Below are 17,287 nucleotides of genomic sequence, written 5' to 3'. Positions count from 1 at the left end.
CTCTGTGAATCTGATGAAAACTGCCACATAACAGTGCAAACTTTTATTAATCTCTAAAATCTGAGCAGAAGACCACTAAAGTAGGGGGAAAAAAAGCATTTCTAATGACTTCAGTGGACTTTGGATTGGAATTTTAGTCAGTCCTCACTCACTTGGTTGCATACATGTGCCATTTCCTTTGCTCTATTTCAATGTCACTACCTACTTGCAGCTGAGCCTTCCTGGGGAAAGCAGTTAGTGTGCCAGTCAGCACAAGGTTATTTCCTTTTACTAGATATTGAAATGAGCTTGCCTTTGAACTCAAAAATTACTTGCGTTTATATTCTCCATTACATTGGCATTGGAAAATTCCAAAAGAGAGCACAAGCTTCACGGGTTTAGCAGTATAAAAAATTAAACTATGCCTTACTGAACGCTTTTACAATCTAAACAACAGAAATCTCCTGCCACTCTGGTCTGGTTCAACTGCAAAGAGTTAACACTTCTAAAGGCTGACGGGTTTCTTGTTGTGCCATCTGAAGACAAGAGAGGAAAGACACACAAAAAAAAAAAAAAAAAAAAACGGTCACAGCCAGTTAGCCACAGCAGACTGAGTTCTCAGGAGCACATCTGCAAATTAAGCAGATAGATTCCCCTCCATGCCACAAGCCCCCCGTGCTGTCAGAGAAGATCCTCAAAGTGCTCACATTTGAATCCCAAAAACATAGAAAGCTTTCGGAGGACGCAAAAGCACTCTATCAGCCAGGTACGTCTGACTTATTGTTTTGCCCAAAGCAAACTTGGTTGATACACTTAGCAAATGTTTTGAGAAATAGTATATAGAAATTTCCTGTTCTTAATGGGCGCTTCTAAGCTCTGTAGGTGTCTGGATGCTACTTTGACTGTGAAGAATTTGGGAACAGCACTTGCTTGTCAGGGATATGCTCTATTTCCTTTTGCAAATGGAGACCCCACAGATCAGTCAGACAGAAAGAAAAGATACACAATACTGCAAAACAAATTTAATTCTACTGTAGATTACTGTTTTTCTTGCCAAGTTACAAATAACTGTAAACTAATGACAGAATCTGATGGTTAGCAATGAGCATTTACCAACGAAGACTCCATGCTATGCTGCAATCCATTTTTTCTCCCTATTTACTCAGTGCTGTTGAAATACTTCATTTTGTACCTCGGACTTTTGGTTCACTATTTGGCAGCATTCAGACTACCAAGAAATTATCATGAATATGTTTTTTTTAATGGTGACAAAATAAATACTAACATGGAAGGTCATACTAAACAACAGTATTGATGGCTCATTGTTTTCCTGTTTAAAATGCTTTCATTGCCTAATTGGGGAGCAGGCACAGCACACAGGTGAACAATTACTACATATGGTCAAAGTGAACAGTATGTGGTAAACACACTCTGGGAGTGACTCAGTGCCTTAAGAAGTGACATTTTCTAAACCCTAGACATGCTAGGACCTAGGGCACAGATCCTATGGGAGACCTGCAGCCTTCAGCAGCAGAAGCTAAAAGCCAAGGATAGCCAAAGGCATCTAAGTATCACTCGATGTTTAGGCATCTGAATCCTACTCTTTCTTTATAAGGCACACGCATCTGTAATTCTTACTGAATGATTAATATACTTTCTGAAATAATCCCCCACACACAAGATTTTAAATATGTCCCTCTATTTCCATAGCAAGAACATTTCAAATCATATTAGCTAGTGCTTTTAGAAGAGTACCTTCTCTCTTAATTTGATCCTCCTTAAATAGATCTCCCGATGAATTTATCTAAATCTCAATTTCTTGTAATATCCTTTTGCAATACAACTATTAACTGAAAAACTCAGTTCAAAATAATAAATTTGATTTCAAACTAAAATAGAGAGAATACTTGTTTTTCTCTTCTTTTTAGCTCCTAGCTCAGATCTCCACAGTTCACTTTTCAAATTCAGGGGTTATAAAATTAATGTTGAGATTCTCACTTATTTGTACAATCCTTGGAGCTTCGTCTTTTAAAAATATACCAAATACGATAAAGCATGACTCAAGTCACCATAACTGGTAGTTGTTTATTTAACTCCATCCTTCTCTCTTCATCCACCTCTTCTTTTTCTTCCTGTAGTATCCTTTCCTCTCTATCTTGTGCTGCACCACGGCTAAGGCATTTGTGTTTCCCTTCACACTGGCACTAATGCCAAGCCCGCTCCACAGTGAGATGGTTTTAAGCATAAAGCCACCAAAAAAAAAACAAAAAAAAATTTGGCTCCCTAAAATTGTTCAGGGTCAAAGAAGCATTGCCCCAAGGGCATCAGTGGTGTTGGAAGGCCAGAAATGGAGGTAAGCATAGGCCAACCACATGGTGTCACCACAATTAACATGGGACAGTCTGGAAAGCCAAAGCAATTCCAGCAAGTCCCTAAGGAGATGCATTTGTCACAGAATCTAGGATAACTATTTTCTGCTTTATGTACTGATGTGCTTGCTTATATAAAATGCAAGGAACATTAAGGGATGACAAGGAGGAAGTGCACTTGTGGTTATTTAACCTGTGAATTTTGTGTGTCTGTCAATCTCACATTCATCTCAGTAAACCCAAATCAGTGCATACTCCTCTAGAAAGACCATTTTTGAGTGGTGGTAAGAAGCAAGCAGCAGAGATTTCTGTTCAACATCTTGCCTGCAGGTAAACAACCTGGCAAATCTCTCTCCATGCAAACAAGTACAAAACCTGCTGTATACACCAACATCCTCAGAACAGAGTTAACTAATTCAATTACATCCTAACTGAACTTCATCTACAGTGCAGTACTTCTGAAGAGGAATCTAAATTCAGAAAAAAATACCGCCTTTAGGACAGAGAAATTGGCTACACAGCAAACACTGTTTGACTGTGATCCTTCAATGATTCCACAGTGTACAAAAAGACTGGTGTGTGTATATATATACACTATATGTTTATATATATATATTTAAATAGACTCAGTAGTGGCCACATCAGCCCTATCCATGTGCTGTGGTCCAAGCACATCTGACCATGCCTACCTACATTTGAAAGCATTGAATAGCAGACCTATGCACAAGCTTGCATCCTAGAAAGTGGAGCTGGCAGGCAGTACAGGAATGCAGTACACCAGTTCTTGCTGTGCATGAGAACATACTTGGATGGCAGTTTGATGTGGCCGGTGCCGTCAGTTCTCATGAATTCACAGGAATCTCACTGCACGCAGCTGTCCTGGAAACCCCAGGTTTTGCTGGCTCACAACTAGAAGATACGCGTCCTCCCTGAAAGAAGAAACCTTACGCTTCTTGCTTTTGCTATTACAGCAAAAAGAAAAGCACGTACAATGAAAATATGAAACCTGAAGATATCAAAAAAAAAAAAAGAAAGGAACTATATTTTAAGATGCAATGCAATTTTTATTTTTGTTTTGTTGTTGCTGCTGTTTGTTTGCTTTTTTTTTTTATTTATTTTTTTTTTTTATTTTCCAAATATTGTACTTGAAAGATGGCTTACAACCTTAAATCACACAGATTTGCGGAGGGCTTCACTGAAGGATCGACTACAAGGCACACCCCTGCTGTCACCACAGGCCACCAAACGGGCCGGTTGTTTTCCTTCCCTAGCACCTGGGCTGTGCCAAGCTAGCTCGGAGCTCCTGCCCAGCCCGGCTGCACAGCGCACTGCAGATGCGTGAACACAAAGCAAAGCCCAGCCCGCGCAGCCTGCTCGGGAAGGCACACACTGCACAGGCGCTGGATATGCACCCCCGAGCGGGCAGCTTCCCCCCAGCGGCTTCCTAGCGCCGGCAGACACTCAGCGGGACCCCTGCTGCTGCTCCCCGCCCGCCGCCCCACTCACCCCGCCAGTCCCGCTCCTCCGGCCCGGGCCGGGCCGGGCCTGCTCCAGCGGCCGAGCGACAACTACAAACCCCAGCAGCCCGCGCGGCCGCTGCCTCCATGGCAACGAGGGGCCCGCTGAGGGGACTCCATGGCTGCGGGGAGCGGCCCGAGGGGCTGGGGCCCCTGTCCCTGTCCCTGTCCCTGTCCCTGTCCCTGTCCCTGTCCCTGTCCCTGTCCCTGTCCCTGTCCCTGTCCCTGCCTAAGTGTTCTGCTTTTGAATTCCAGGCCGTGTTTTTTACAGAACTCCTACACAGTTTTCACAGAACCAAAAATGCACACTTCATACCATTTATTCAAGTAAAGTTAAATGCTTTCCCAGAGCACTTACAACACGCTTCCTTCACGCCTTTTCTTTTTTTCTCTCAGATACCAAAACATGGCCCAGTCAGCAGACGCAATGTCACTGCAGATGGTGTCAGCTGTCAGTAACTCCTCCTTGCTTCAGCCGGGCTGTTCGCTGCTGAATTTTGATGGGCATGTCTTCTTTTTTGGGCAGAAAGGGTGGCCGAAGAGATCCTGCCCCACTGGTGTTTTCTTTCTTGATATAAAGCAGAATGAGCTCAAAATGAAACCTGTCTTCTTCTCTAAGGATTCCTGTTATCTTCCCCCTCTCCGCTACCCCGCAATTTGCACGTTTAGAGGCAATGAGGAGTCCGATAAGCACCAGTATATCATTCATGGTGGGAAAACACCTAACAATGATCTTTCTGATAAGATCTACATTATGAGTCTAGTAAGCAAAACTAGCAAGAAAACCACTTTTCAATGTGTTGAGAAAGATCTGGGTGGAGATGTCCCTGAAGCTAGATATGGGCATACAATTAATGTAGTTCATAGCCGGGGAAAAAGCATGAGCGTTATATTTGGAGGTAGATCATATATTCCTCTTGCACAGAGAACCACTGAAAAATGGAACAGTGTGGTTGACTGTTTGCCATCTGTGTTTCTTGTTGATTTTGAGTTTGGATGCTGTACGTCATACATACTTCCAGAGCTTCAAGATGGACTTTCTTTCCATGTTTCAGTTGCCAGGAATGACACAATCTACATTTTGGGAGGCCATTCACTTCAAAATAACACCCGTTCCCCCAGTTTATACAAGCTAAAAGTTGACCTCCCCCTAGGCAGCCCAGCTCTGACCTGCAGTGTCTTGCCAGGGGGAATATCCGTGTCAAGTGCTATTGTGACTCAGACCAGTGATACCGAATTTGTCCTTGTTGGGGGCTACCAGTCTGACAGCCAGAAACGGTTGGTCTGTAACACCATAGTTTTGGAAGATGATAAGATAGAGATTGTTGAAAGGGCAAGCCCGGACTGGACACCAGATATTAAACACTGCAGGATGTGGTTTGGCTGTGATATGGGCAAAGGGTCTGTATTGCTGGGCATTCCAGGGGCCAACAAACAGTTAATCTCAGATGCAAACTACTTCTACATTTTGAGATGCAAAGGAGCAGAAGAGGACGAGGAGGAAGAACTGACGGCACAAATTTGCAGTCAGGCATCTACCGAAGACCAAGGAGACTCCACTCCGTTTGAAGATTCAGAAGAGTTTTGTTTTAGTGCAGAAGCCAGTAGCTTTGATGTTGATGATATTGACACTTACAATGAAGATGATGAAGAAGATGAATCAGAAACAGGTTACTGGATCACCTGCTGTGCCAGCTGCAATATTGATATTAACACGTGGGTGCCTTTCTATTCAACAGAACTCAATAAGCCTGCAATGATCCTGTGTTCCCATGGGGCTGGCCATTGGGTCCATGCACAATGTATGGATCTGTCAGAGAGCATGCTCCTACATCTCTCAGAAGAAAATATCAAGTATTTCTGCAACGAACATGTTGATCTTAATAAAGGGCTACAAACTCCCAAAAAGGCGATGCATCTGAAAAAGCAACCCATGAAACCACTGCGCAAAAAGAAAACCATGAATTTAACAACACCAGTGAAAAAGTCCTTTCTTCGGAGATTATTTGAATAGATTTACACCACTGATTTGTATTCAACTGGGAGTCAAAGATAGGGATCTTTTATTTATTTGATTCTAATTATCAATTAAAATAATCAATTATCATTGCAATTTAATTTCAAAGCTCATGAATTTATTTTGTTTCTTATGTATATTTTTGCAATATCCAGATAGGAAATTCATCACAGAGGACATTGTGCAAATATACAGCCAGATACTGTTAATTTTGTTCTGTACTATGACCAAATCCAAAGTTACCCCACCGAATTTAGTAGAACTGCCTGTAGGATAAGACCTTATCCCATGTACTCAGTAGTGTTAGCATCTGTCCATAATAAATAAATAAATAAATAAATAAATAAAAACCATATTGTCCATTTTAATGTTTTATCTTAGTGAGTTGTTCTACAAATATTTGGCCTAATTTATAACTGCCTTACTCTGATTTTATGTTAAGGTAATGAACTAAAACTAGACTAATTAATCTGGTTTTAAACTGAAGTGATAGCTTAAGTCCCTTGTGTCAGAAATAATGAAATATTCAGACACTGAGGGTCAGTTTTCTTCAGGGACTTCCAAAATGAAAAGCTTACATATCATAGAGTCATATCATAGAATCAAAGAATCATTAAGGTTGGAAAAGACCTCCAAGATCATCTGGTCCAGCCATCACCCTACTACCCATGTCATGCATTAAACCATGTCCCTAAGCACCAGGTCCAACTCCTTGAACATCCCCAGGGACAGTGACTCCACCACTTCCCTGGGCAACCCGTTCCAATGCATGACTGCTCTTTCTGAGAAGAAATGTCTCACAATTTCCAACCTAAACCTCCTCTGGTGCAACTTGAGGCCATTCCATTCACCACCACTCTCTGGGCCCAGCCATCCCTGGGTCCTCCTTACATCCTTCTTGTAGATAGGCATCACATTAGCAAGTCTCCAGTCATCCAGGACCTCTCCAGATGATGGAAAGCAGCTATGCTTTCTTCTGCTCCCCATCCCCAGCACAACTCTTATTATTTACTTCAGGTACTCCACTAAACTTTCTCTGCTCCCCCAAGGGTGACTGTGTAGAGTGTGAAAGTACGAAAGTGCAAGCTGCAGCTCAGAATGAGTCATTGAGCCAGCGGAGCATTGTGAAGGTGGAAACAAATGCAGCTGGCTGCTCAAAGCATGAGGACAAGATTGGATTCAGATTGAAAAGGATGTTGTCAAGGCTGAATAACCCAAGAGTTTACTAACTTTTTTTGTGGATCCTTTTATTGGCTATCTGTAAAGCCTCATCACTCTTGACTATTTTTTATTTTTATTACTGTTCCAAACATCTTTTCAAAAAATCAATACTATCCTCTGAACTTTTGTGAGCCAACATTAATAGCTCAGTATCCACATTCTAGTTCTCGTGCTGGACCCCTGAATAAAACAGAAAAGCAACAGGAGCAGCTGTCAGCCACCAGAGCAGTATGTGCAGACCCTGAGCAGCCACTCCTTTACAAAGCACCGATGTGTTCCCACCAACACAAATGTGTGTGCACAGTACTCCCCTTGACACCTTCACGAGTCAACAGTGGAGGATAGTAAAGGGCAACAAGACGACATTTCAGTTTCCAACCTATTTATATGCTGAGGGAGGTTATAATATGGGAAGAGCTTAGGAGTGGGAGGTAGATCATCCCAAGACCCCTCTCATCAGTTTGGTAGTAGTATAAACCCATAGAATTTAATGCCAGTTTCTTGTTTCCTTTGTCATGCTCCTTTCTGAGCCCAGAGTACATAATGCTGTGTTTTCCAAAGGAATACATTAAAATTATGGCCATGTGAAGTCCCTTCAAACTGGTGAAATTCAATAAACAACATCCCCTTACATGTCATAGGTCTTACTCAGCTCAATTGTCTTTAAAATATACATTTAGCACACGTGACAAACTTCATTTGCATCAAAAACAAAAAATACCCTCAGCAAAAATTAAAGAACATCATCACAACACCAACAGGTGGACGCTATGCACACACAACAACAAGCCCCTTCCCCATTTTACAACAGCAAAGCACTCCTCACAATTATTCCACTCCCTGGCGATGCCCAGTCTGTGTTTTGCCTGTTACCTCTCCCAATTACCATCGATATCTCAAAGTCCTGAGGCCCATCATTGAGCAACGAATTTGTTTGGTCTGTGCCTTTTTTTTAAATGTATGTGTTACTTGGCAAGGAGGGAGAAATTGCTTAGTCAAACCATGTCCCAGCCTCACAGCAAAGGGTAGTACAACAAGCATTAAATCACAGCTTAGAGTTACTGCTGGAAAAGAAAGTAATAAGAAAGGTAAAATGTAATATTCCTAAGGACTCAAACATACAGAGATACATGATCAACAACCTGTAGTGAAGACACTTGACATAGCATTCAAGATTGCAGAAAATATTTAATTCCCTAATAATTCTGATGGTGCTTTTGAGGCATGTGCTTGTTAGAGTATTGATCGTCTTCAAAACCAGCTGATCAATACAAGATGTTTTTTCCTCATGCAGGGTAGAATTAGAAGACAAAATGAAGCAGATTTGAGTGCTGAAGTAAATCGCTGTTGTATCTGCATCCAACTGACCTATGTGTTTTGTAACCACAACAAGCAGCATCAGGGTTCCCAGTCACATTTTAGTAACACTATGTTGTTATTACCAGCTTTTAAGAGAATAATATATGGGTTTTACTGCTTGTGAAAAGTACTTGGACCCCGAAGCACCTGATTAATCTACAGGAAAGGCATGGAACAAACTTTAGTAGTAGCACTAAAGCATGTGTCATAGTTTGGGGTGACTCATTGCACCAATAGACCACTGAAAGGAGTGGAAATAACGCTACTGGAAGCCCAAAGGAAAAGATTGAATTCAGATTGAAACAGAATCTGTAAAAATATTTCCTGGTAGATTCGGTGCAGTACAGACAGGACTTGCTTGCTTCTGTTTTTAATGATAGGTGACTATAGCTCCCTTCACATTTTATTCCTACCCTGTCCCATTTCAAACAAAACTAAACTTCTGAGACTCTATTGAGCAGCAGCTCCTGAAAATCAAACTCCAGTTTGGTATCCGTGTTTGGCATTTGAAAGTTGTGACACCAAAGCCCCTCTTTTCTTTAACAAAAAGCAAGATAATCATGTTATAAACCTTCAAATTTCTCAAAACACACGTGTACACAGGAAGAAGAGAACACTGGCCACTACCACGTGTGCAGGGCCACCTTCAGGTGGTAGCTGTCCTTGTATGCCCTTGTCCACTGGCTCAAAATGCCCATCTTTGCAGGAAGGGCCGGGCACTGAAAATACAGCCATCTCACCTCTTGGCCTCTCTCCTGTTGCTGCTAGATAAAGTGCTGATTAAATCCTTTCTATTGTGTCTTTTCAGACTACAGATGATATTAAGCTTGATGCAGAAGGTAGAGAAGCTGCCCCACTCAGGAGTTGCAGCTGGTCAGCTCTGAAAATCGTGCCACACTCAGTCATCTGAAGCTGTGCGCTGAAGAAGAACGATGTTAGGCCTCATTATTCTTCATCTGATTCTGGTTCTAATGAGAATACATGGAAAGTAAAGTTCAGTCAGTTATTATGTATGGATTTAGGAATAAAGGAATTAAATCATCCTAATTTACCAGGAAGCTCTCTGGGGATTGGGTTTGTTTGTTGTTTTTTTTTTTATGGTTTCTAATTTTTTCCATCCACCAAATTTTATTCACGGTCAGCTGAAAGAACTAAGTTGGTTACATAAAGTCTAGGAATTAGATGTCTAATTACCTGATTGCAGCAGGAAATCAGGTAGCTAATAATGTAAATGCTCAATTTGCTTATCATTAATTCCATCCAGACTAGTTGGTTTATGTACATTTTTTGACCCTGAGATATCATTGCAGGGGAAGTAAGGTTTTCCTAACTGGAGTAAAGGGGAACTAAAAATCACGAACTAAAAGGTAGATTGAAACTAATTTTTGCAGCTAAGTCTATGTCAGGGAGCCAAAATTGGATGTCAAGGATGCATAGAAGCCAGTAAAGAAGCTTAACGTAGCAGTATGGATGTAACAGTGCAAGGCTGATTTTAAACAAACACAGGGGTGGCGTTTGTAAATGAAGCAGAAGTAACTTACAGACTAAATGAAACTGGTTTTATTTTTCTCTCAAACAGCTGCCTGTGAAGAAAGGTGCTAAAAGGACTATTGAGATGCACAGAGCAATCTTCATTTATGTTAACTTGGTGACTTTGGAACAGGACTGGGATCCCAGCTGTAGTCTCTGAGTATTAGAACTGTCCAAATATGAAACGCATCCAAAATTTGAATGAAAAGCGAGACTGTTATCATGAAATTATGTGCACAGGTGAAAAACTGATAAGAAATCCAAATCCAGAAACTTCAATATTTACAACGCTTTTATTTTAAACAGATTTTATGAATAAAGTAACTCCAGTACAATAAGAAAAAGCAGAACGATGAAGCCATGCTGTGAGACATCACACAGGACTCAGCGCAGTCAGAAATTGGGAAGCTGTAAATATCCAGAATTTGTGTCCAAACTACCTGACTAGAAGTCAACGCTGATTTGCTCAAAGTCAATAGAATTAGTCCTGTGAGGAAAAAATATGTGAAACCAGAATCATAGCTTCCAACATAGTTCACATCGTTTCATGACAAAGCAATTCACAATATAGAGCCCTTGAATAAAACCAAACAAAACAAGATACATAATGTCATTGTATTAAAAAAAATGCAGTCAATACAATTTCAAAACAATAAAAGCATTCACCATGAAGTAACTACTGAAGGATTTGTACCAAGTATTAGCATTAAAAAAGAAAATGTGAAGGTTTGAGGGAGTGCCATGAATAAAAGTGTCTCCACTTTTCTAAAGCCTCTTCAAAACCAAAATGCTTAACAATAGTCTGAGTAAACAAATGATGCACCTGTCTGCAGTCAAAATTTGTTTGCCTTCAGATGCCTGCCAGTGTGCAAGCAGCATTGCTATTTTATTCCTGTTTACAAAGCTTCACTTGCAGGTACCTACTCTTTCAGTGCTGTTTGTTTTAATGAGTTCAAAACTCTCAAAGAGAGTCTCTTGATTTACAGGAAATGTCAACAAGGGGAAAAAGAAGAAAAGATTAAACTAGATTCAAGTCTAAGGAAAAGGAAAAAGAATAGCAATAGTTGTCTGTGTCAACTGTTCTTCCTATACTTGGTGGAATGTGAAATGCGTCCTGATGGCTCAATAACATCTCACAAAAGAATAATTTTGCATGTCCCTGAATGCCCATGGCCTGTCCCATGCACAGTTCAGCCTGTTGAGTTCAGCCAGGATCTAAGGCTGGTCTTGAGAAATCATACATATATGGATAACATTTACTCAGCCCGTTTGAAGGCAGTGAGACAAATCGCTTGCTCTTGTATAAGCAGCTTGTAAAAGTGAATTCGGAATTTGAAAATGTCAGTGAAGTCACTGAAATTACATGTGCAAAATGACCAAAGTCTGGCCTGTCTCTCCAGTGGCACATATGCAATGCAAGGAACAGGTCAGGATTTCTTGTGGGTGAAGTTCACTCCCATGCAAAGGCAGGATGAATATATAAACCAGTTAAAGGCGGTGAAAACCACCATGAGCTGAGTCAGGACTGTTAAACCAGGCTTTGGGTTATTGGTTATTCAAGTAGAGGCAAGGATAAAACCTAAGGTGTTATAGTTGCCCCACATAAGCACACAAAGAAAAAAAAAAAAAAAAAAAGCATGCAAGTATTTGCATAATGAAACACTAGAGACAAAAAAAATAATAATACAAATTTTGTCTGCATTTACATCTAAAGGATGTTCTTTATCGTATACCTGATATTTTTACTCTATGGGAAACAGAAGTACTTGTTGTCTGCATTTATTGGTAAAAAATGATACTTATGTAAACCTGGCAATTATGTTCTATGGGAAATACTTGTTTTATTCAAAGAATTGAAAAAAATAATTTAATCTTGAAAAGAACATTCAGTAAGTGCAGATGTACATGGAAAAACCTACAAAAAACTGCAGTTCTTATGACTGCTTAGACAAGAAAAACTTTTAAGCAAAAGGCATTATTTCCAGCCCAAAATTTTGACTTAATATTAAACTATGTTTAAAGACAACAACATATAAAAACCAAATCCTAAATTACAAAATACTTAAAAAATTAGGATTTAAAATAATAAAATCTAATGAAAGGCATAATCAGAATATTATTGATATTTGTACTAGTTACTAACACTTAATCCTACTTTTTCATAGTCCATAAACAGTAAATACCAGACCTTCAAAGATGGATTAAATAACATGAGCAAGATACTACTACCCAAACCTCAGACCATCCATTCTTTAAACATGTTGTATCTCCACACTCACAAACCAGCTCCTGCCACATCAAAATAAAAACAAATGCAGGTTCTTTTAGATCTGTGCTTTGATTGTTCAAGCATTTATTCTTATTTCAGAAAGGCTAAGTGGTTTAGAGGTATCTCAGATACTTCTGAGTATATTTCTTGACCAAATCATTAAATTAAATTCATATAATTTTAATGTTTTAAAATATTTTTAAGATGTAAGCATGCTTGCATTCAATGGTCAACTCACACACTTGAATGTAAGCTTGCACTTGAACACTTTGCTGAATGAGGGTCTAGACCTGTTCCCTTACAGAGGTGATAGGTCCAGAAATATTTTAGTTTCCAAATCTCAACGCTTATACAAGTTAACTTTGAAACCCTTTTACCCATGGCTGCTAATGAAAAACTACTTTATCCACAAGGATTACCAGTGCAATCTCATCTGATCGAAGCGGCCTTCAGTCACACAGCTATGACACTTCAGAAAGGCAAATACCACCGACATAATGGTGCTCCTAATATAGTATAATGTTATATGTAGAGGACTGCTAACTAAACATTGTTGTAATGATGTAAAATACAATCAGCTGCAGCTCATTGTTTTCCCACTACGCCTTTATGCAAACTATCCTTGAGGTTAATAAATGTCATTCCCATTTTATATATCTAGAAAATGAGACTGTAAGTGACATATCCCAGATGTGAAAAAGCTCAGTATGGCACACTGTCAGAGCATGTTGCAAGTGGTCAGTGAACTATTCTAACAGAGAAAATCAGAACACTGACATGTACCTGGTCGAGTTAATGCCCATCCCCTAAGAAACCACCACTCTGCTGTGACTCGTAGTCACCTGTTGAAACTGTGGGTATACATGATGATTTACTGGTGACTTCAGTAAGGCCAGGAATCCACCCATTAAAATTACAGATACAAATTATCCTATATGCTGAGGTTACCATCAAAATCTAAAATGCATATCAAGCAACAAGCTGCACAGCAGAGCTTGAGTGTACTTTGAATAGTGAAATAAGCACAAGGCACTGCAAATGCTGATTTAGGAGCACAAAAACTGGTTTGCATTTTAGAGTAAATGGACTATGATAAAAATATCTTTAAAATATTATAGTTACCTTTCCTATATCTTTATATAGTAAATTACCTTGCTGATACCACCACCTGCTCCTAAGCAGTACTACAATCTAAGTGTTAAATAATACTTTTAAACGTTTGAAATCAAAGTTTGCATCTTTAGTCAATATATCATATAAAAATACCTGAACTTTATCCCAGAACAATTACCCAACTGTCTCACTGCCAGACCTTGACTTATAAAAGCCAAATAACCATCAATAAAGTAATCAAACCCTCTTGAAAAGTAAATAGCAAAATAGTTTAAAAAATGCAAACAGAACAAATAGCCATGCTCACTTCTTCAGCAAGTGTCATAACTCTCCAGAATCATATTAATTCCGAAGTATTGCTCTCTATAAAACCTCGTTTACTTTGGCTTTCTCATGTATAAACAACGCTGAGACCAAAATAAACTGGAGATGCTTCTTTGCAATTTGTTTCCACTTCCCTCTCACATAATGACTGGTAAATGCACCACTGCATTGCCTCCTTCGGAAGCTCCCAACAGACACGGTATTTTATTAAACTCCACTCAGCACCTTTATATAGAGTATAAAGATGATAGTTTCACACTTCCCTGTACCTCTACAGGCCTGAGAAGGAAGCTGTCTCCTCACAGGAAGACACCATCACAAACCCAACGCCAAACACATTTTACGTTTAGAGTTCCTCTGAATCATTGCTTTCCATAGAGACCTCCAGCGGCAAGGAATCACCTAAACTGTCTTCTGGATCGATGGTGAAGCCCTGGCTTCTTAATGTTTTATGAGCATTCATGAACTTCTGGAGGTACTTAGATGTATATAGCCAGTGATGCTTCAAGACGTCCTCCATTTCATAGAATTTGGACTGCCTGGCATTCATTTTTCGGAACCTCCTAAACAGTTTGTTTCCAGACTCGTTTCCCTCACTTGCCCAGGCACCAATGGACCCATCTCTTTCAATGATTTCAGGAACATGAGCAAGGGTTTTGTGGAAATAATTTGTGATCTTGCCTTCATATCGGTACTTGAACTTTGTAGACAGGAGCTCAGCAAAACGCTGTGAATTGTAGCTGTACTGGCACAGCAATTCTGGGCACTCCTTGGCAGGGCATGAAGATCGCCACACTGGTTTCATTTTCAGATAAAGGTCCATTAGTTCCTTCAGGGCTTCATGCCTTTCCTCACACTTTATTAATTCACATACTGCCTCTACCGTCTCTTTGGACATGAGCTTTCTCGCAAAGTTTCCACTCATCCTCATCATCGGTTTTAAGTTCATCTTCTTCCTGAGGTGTTTGTCAAGAGTCAACTGCCATCTCTTCCTCTCCTCTTTAGATACATCGGGATTCTTGTAGACTTCACCGATCTCCATCTGGAAAATCCTGTAGAACTCCGTTGCATTGCCAATGTCACAGTGCAACGCGTCTATGGAGGGCACAGTCTCAATAAAAGGTTTGGCTGAAACACCCTTCACTCTGTCACGGAGCTCATCAACAGATTCGTGGTAAGGGTTGGATCTCCATATTTCATACCTCTCCAGATTTTCAGCGTGGCTCCTGGTGATGGAGTGGAAGACCAAATTCTGGGACGCCTCCAGGCGGGTCGCGTCACAGAGGGTACAGATGTAGGTGGAACCTGAGGCCTCCAGCCCTTCCACTTCCCGTACAAGTTTCTCATCATATCCTGTACCCCGAAAGATGAATTTGAATGTTCTCAGGATGCCTCCCATTTCAAGTAGCAGTTCGCTGTTCTTCATAGCCTCCCTTTCTGCTATGAGAGGGCTCAGGATCGCCGTCAGAGTTTCATGATCCGATTCGTCGGCCAGCATAAGGCACAAGGGCTTGCAACATAACTCTGAATTGGGCTTTACCTCTTCAAAGATCCTTACCCTTTCGTTCCCATGGGCTATAGAAATGTTCATAACTGTAAAAGAAAAGCGAACGGCCTTCTCTGGGACAGCAGGCCCATTTCCGTGCTTCTCGCTGACATCTCCCATTCCATCACAGGACTCTTTTACGACCACAGTGAAGGGACCATTCAAATAGTCATCCAGGTTTTTTGCTTTCATGCCCTCCAAGATCTCTTCTTCCATGTCCTTTAAGGCAGAAACCAAGGCTGTATCGTATCGAAATCTCTTCGCAATTGTGTCTACTGGGTAGTCATCAATTGAGAGTGGCAATCCTGATAGTCCATCTATAATTCCCACTTCTGTGTTAGCGGAGACGCTTTTCAAGGGAGGTTTCCACTCAAATGGATGATAACCTGGTAAGAGAGCTTTCTCAGCAGTGCGAAGAGCATGCAGTGGCTGGAAAATCTGCCTCCCACTGACAGCTTTTACAGTTCTATACATTTTGTGATATTGGCTACAGCTGAGGAACGTGTTGACTCGGATTGCCAGGCAGACAGCAGGGTGGAGTCCAGATCCCCTCCCTTGCATTATAGCCTCCAATTCATCTGCTTGTTTGTGTTCATTTTTTGCTCTTAAAGATAGCAGGAACAAAGTCATGCATACGGCCTTTATATCACCACCCTCTTCTTTCTCAGCAAAAGCCTTGACTTGACATTTCAGTTCTCTCAGACGATGTTTCTGAGCTCTCCTGGTCAAAGACAGAAGATGCTGCCTCGGTCGGCCACCTTTGTTTATGTGGCTATAGAGCTCTCTATCTTTCATCTCCTTGTGGCTGGAGAGGTGCTGGCCATATTTTCCATGCAAGATCTCTTCATCACATTCCTTTACAGGGCATCTTATGCTCAGGCTATCAAGGATGTTCAGGAACGATCTCACTGGGGTAACCAGATCAGTAGGGAAGCAAGGATACCAGCAGGAGGGGCAATAGCTGCCCATAACTTTGATGCATTTAAGGATGCAAGTTCTGCAAAACAAGTGTCTACATGTTGTTTCCACTGGATCTGCCAAAATATGTTCACAAATCTGGCAAGAGATGGATTTAATGAAATCTACTGGGTAATCAACCGCAAGCAGCTTGGTGCTGAGATGTGTATTCTTGCAGTTGGTGATCTCTTTCATTACATTTTTGTTATTTATCTGTGCTTGGTTCTTTCCGCCTCTGTTAACTCGAGCACGTTCTGCAATGGTCTTCACACGTTTGCCATGTTGTACGCTGGGTAGCTGGCTTTTTCTTTTGACTCCCCGGCTGGTACCGTGGCACACATCACAGTTTGCAGAGTGGGGTTGCCACTCCATCGTGCTGTTCCTAGGAAAATACACTTCACATGGAGTGTTACTGAATTTCCTGTGGATAATACTCCAGCAGTTGTGACAAAATCGAGTGGGATGGATAGTGTCAACATCCCCTCTCACATCAATCTTAAAAACCTTAGCGATAAGATCTGGCCAAGAGGTTGCTTTTTTCTCTTTCTTTCTCAGAAGACACAGAGTTTCATCGTCCACTGGCCCATGTACTGGATGACTTCTCTTGTTACAGTCACTCTTAAATGAAACTCCACAGATGCGGCAAAGTTGCTTCAGGTTGTTCTGATGCTCTGTGTTGTCTTGTATTTTCATGTCATTGGCATCTTTCCCAAGTGCCTGCCTATTGCCCATTAAGTCCGTCTGTGTCAGAATTTTTTCTCCTCTTGGAACTCCTTCATCTTTATGCAGCATGATGCCTTTGTCTGTAGAAGCTACCTCTTCTGCCTGATCCTTATTTATGCACTGGCTGTTATCAGAAAATGTTTTTTCAGATGGTCTCACTTTAAACAGCTTGAATTTCCATTCAGAAAATTTTGTATAAGGATGCTGAATCTCTTCAGGCAGGTCCATCTGTGATGCTATCGACATCTCCAGTGTGTCAGAAACCAAATCACCTAAGAAAGAGAAGGAAGCTGTAAGTTATCTTATTCTTCAAAATGAGAAATAATGCCAGTACATAAGCACATCCACGTTAACTGAGAAATG

The 17,287-nt window shown here is 40.8% G+C and overlaps 3 protein-coding genes across 3 annotated transcripts in view; 1 reads left to right on the top strand and 2 right to left on the bottom strand.

Moving 5' to 3' along the window:
• Positions 1-3,864, bottom strand: part of IFTAP (intraflagellar transport associated protein) — a 40,126-nt gene extending 36,262 nt beyond the window's left edge. Inside the window, exon 1 of the mRNA XM_082760555.1 lies at positions 3,855-3,864. The gene's annotated coding sequence lies outside the window, so the exon portion shown is untranslated. The remainder of the gene's footprint in view (positions 1-3,854) is intronic.
• On the top strand, positions 675-5,879 carry RAG2 (recombination activating 2; the record flags this gene model as incomplete). The annotated part of the gene is made up of 2 exons (XM_082760554.1): positions 675-745; positions 4,262-5,879. Exon 2 carries the CDS (start codon positions 4,272-4,274, stop codon positions 5,877-5,879), a length of 1,608 nt encoding a protein of 535 aa, XP_082616680.1. The 5' UTR covers positions 675-745; positions 4,262-4,271.
• An 8,165-nt stretch (positions 5,880-14,044) lies between these two features.
• RAG1 (recombination activating 1) lies at positions 14,045-17,170 on the bottom strand (the record flags this gene model as incomplete). Its single annotated transcript, XM_082761369.1, has 1 exon — positions 14,045-17,170. One exon carries the CDS (start codon positions 17,168-17,170, stop codon positions 14,045-14,047), a length of 3,126 nt encoding a protein of 1,041 aa, XP_082617495.1.
• Positions 17,171-17,287: the final 117 nt, after the last annotated feature.

Source organism: Aythya marila (genome assembly GCF_965140915.1).
Source record: "Aythya marila genome assembly, chromosome: 5".
Lineage (NCBI taxonomy): Eukaryota > Metazoa > Chordata > Aves > Anseriformes > Anatidae > Aythya > Aythya marila.
This window is presented reverse-complemented; position numbering and strand designations above follow the sequence as displayed.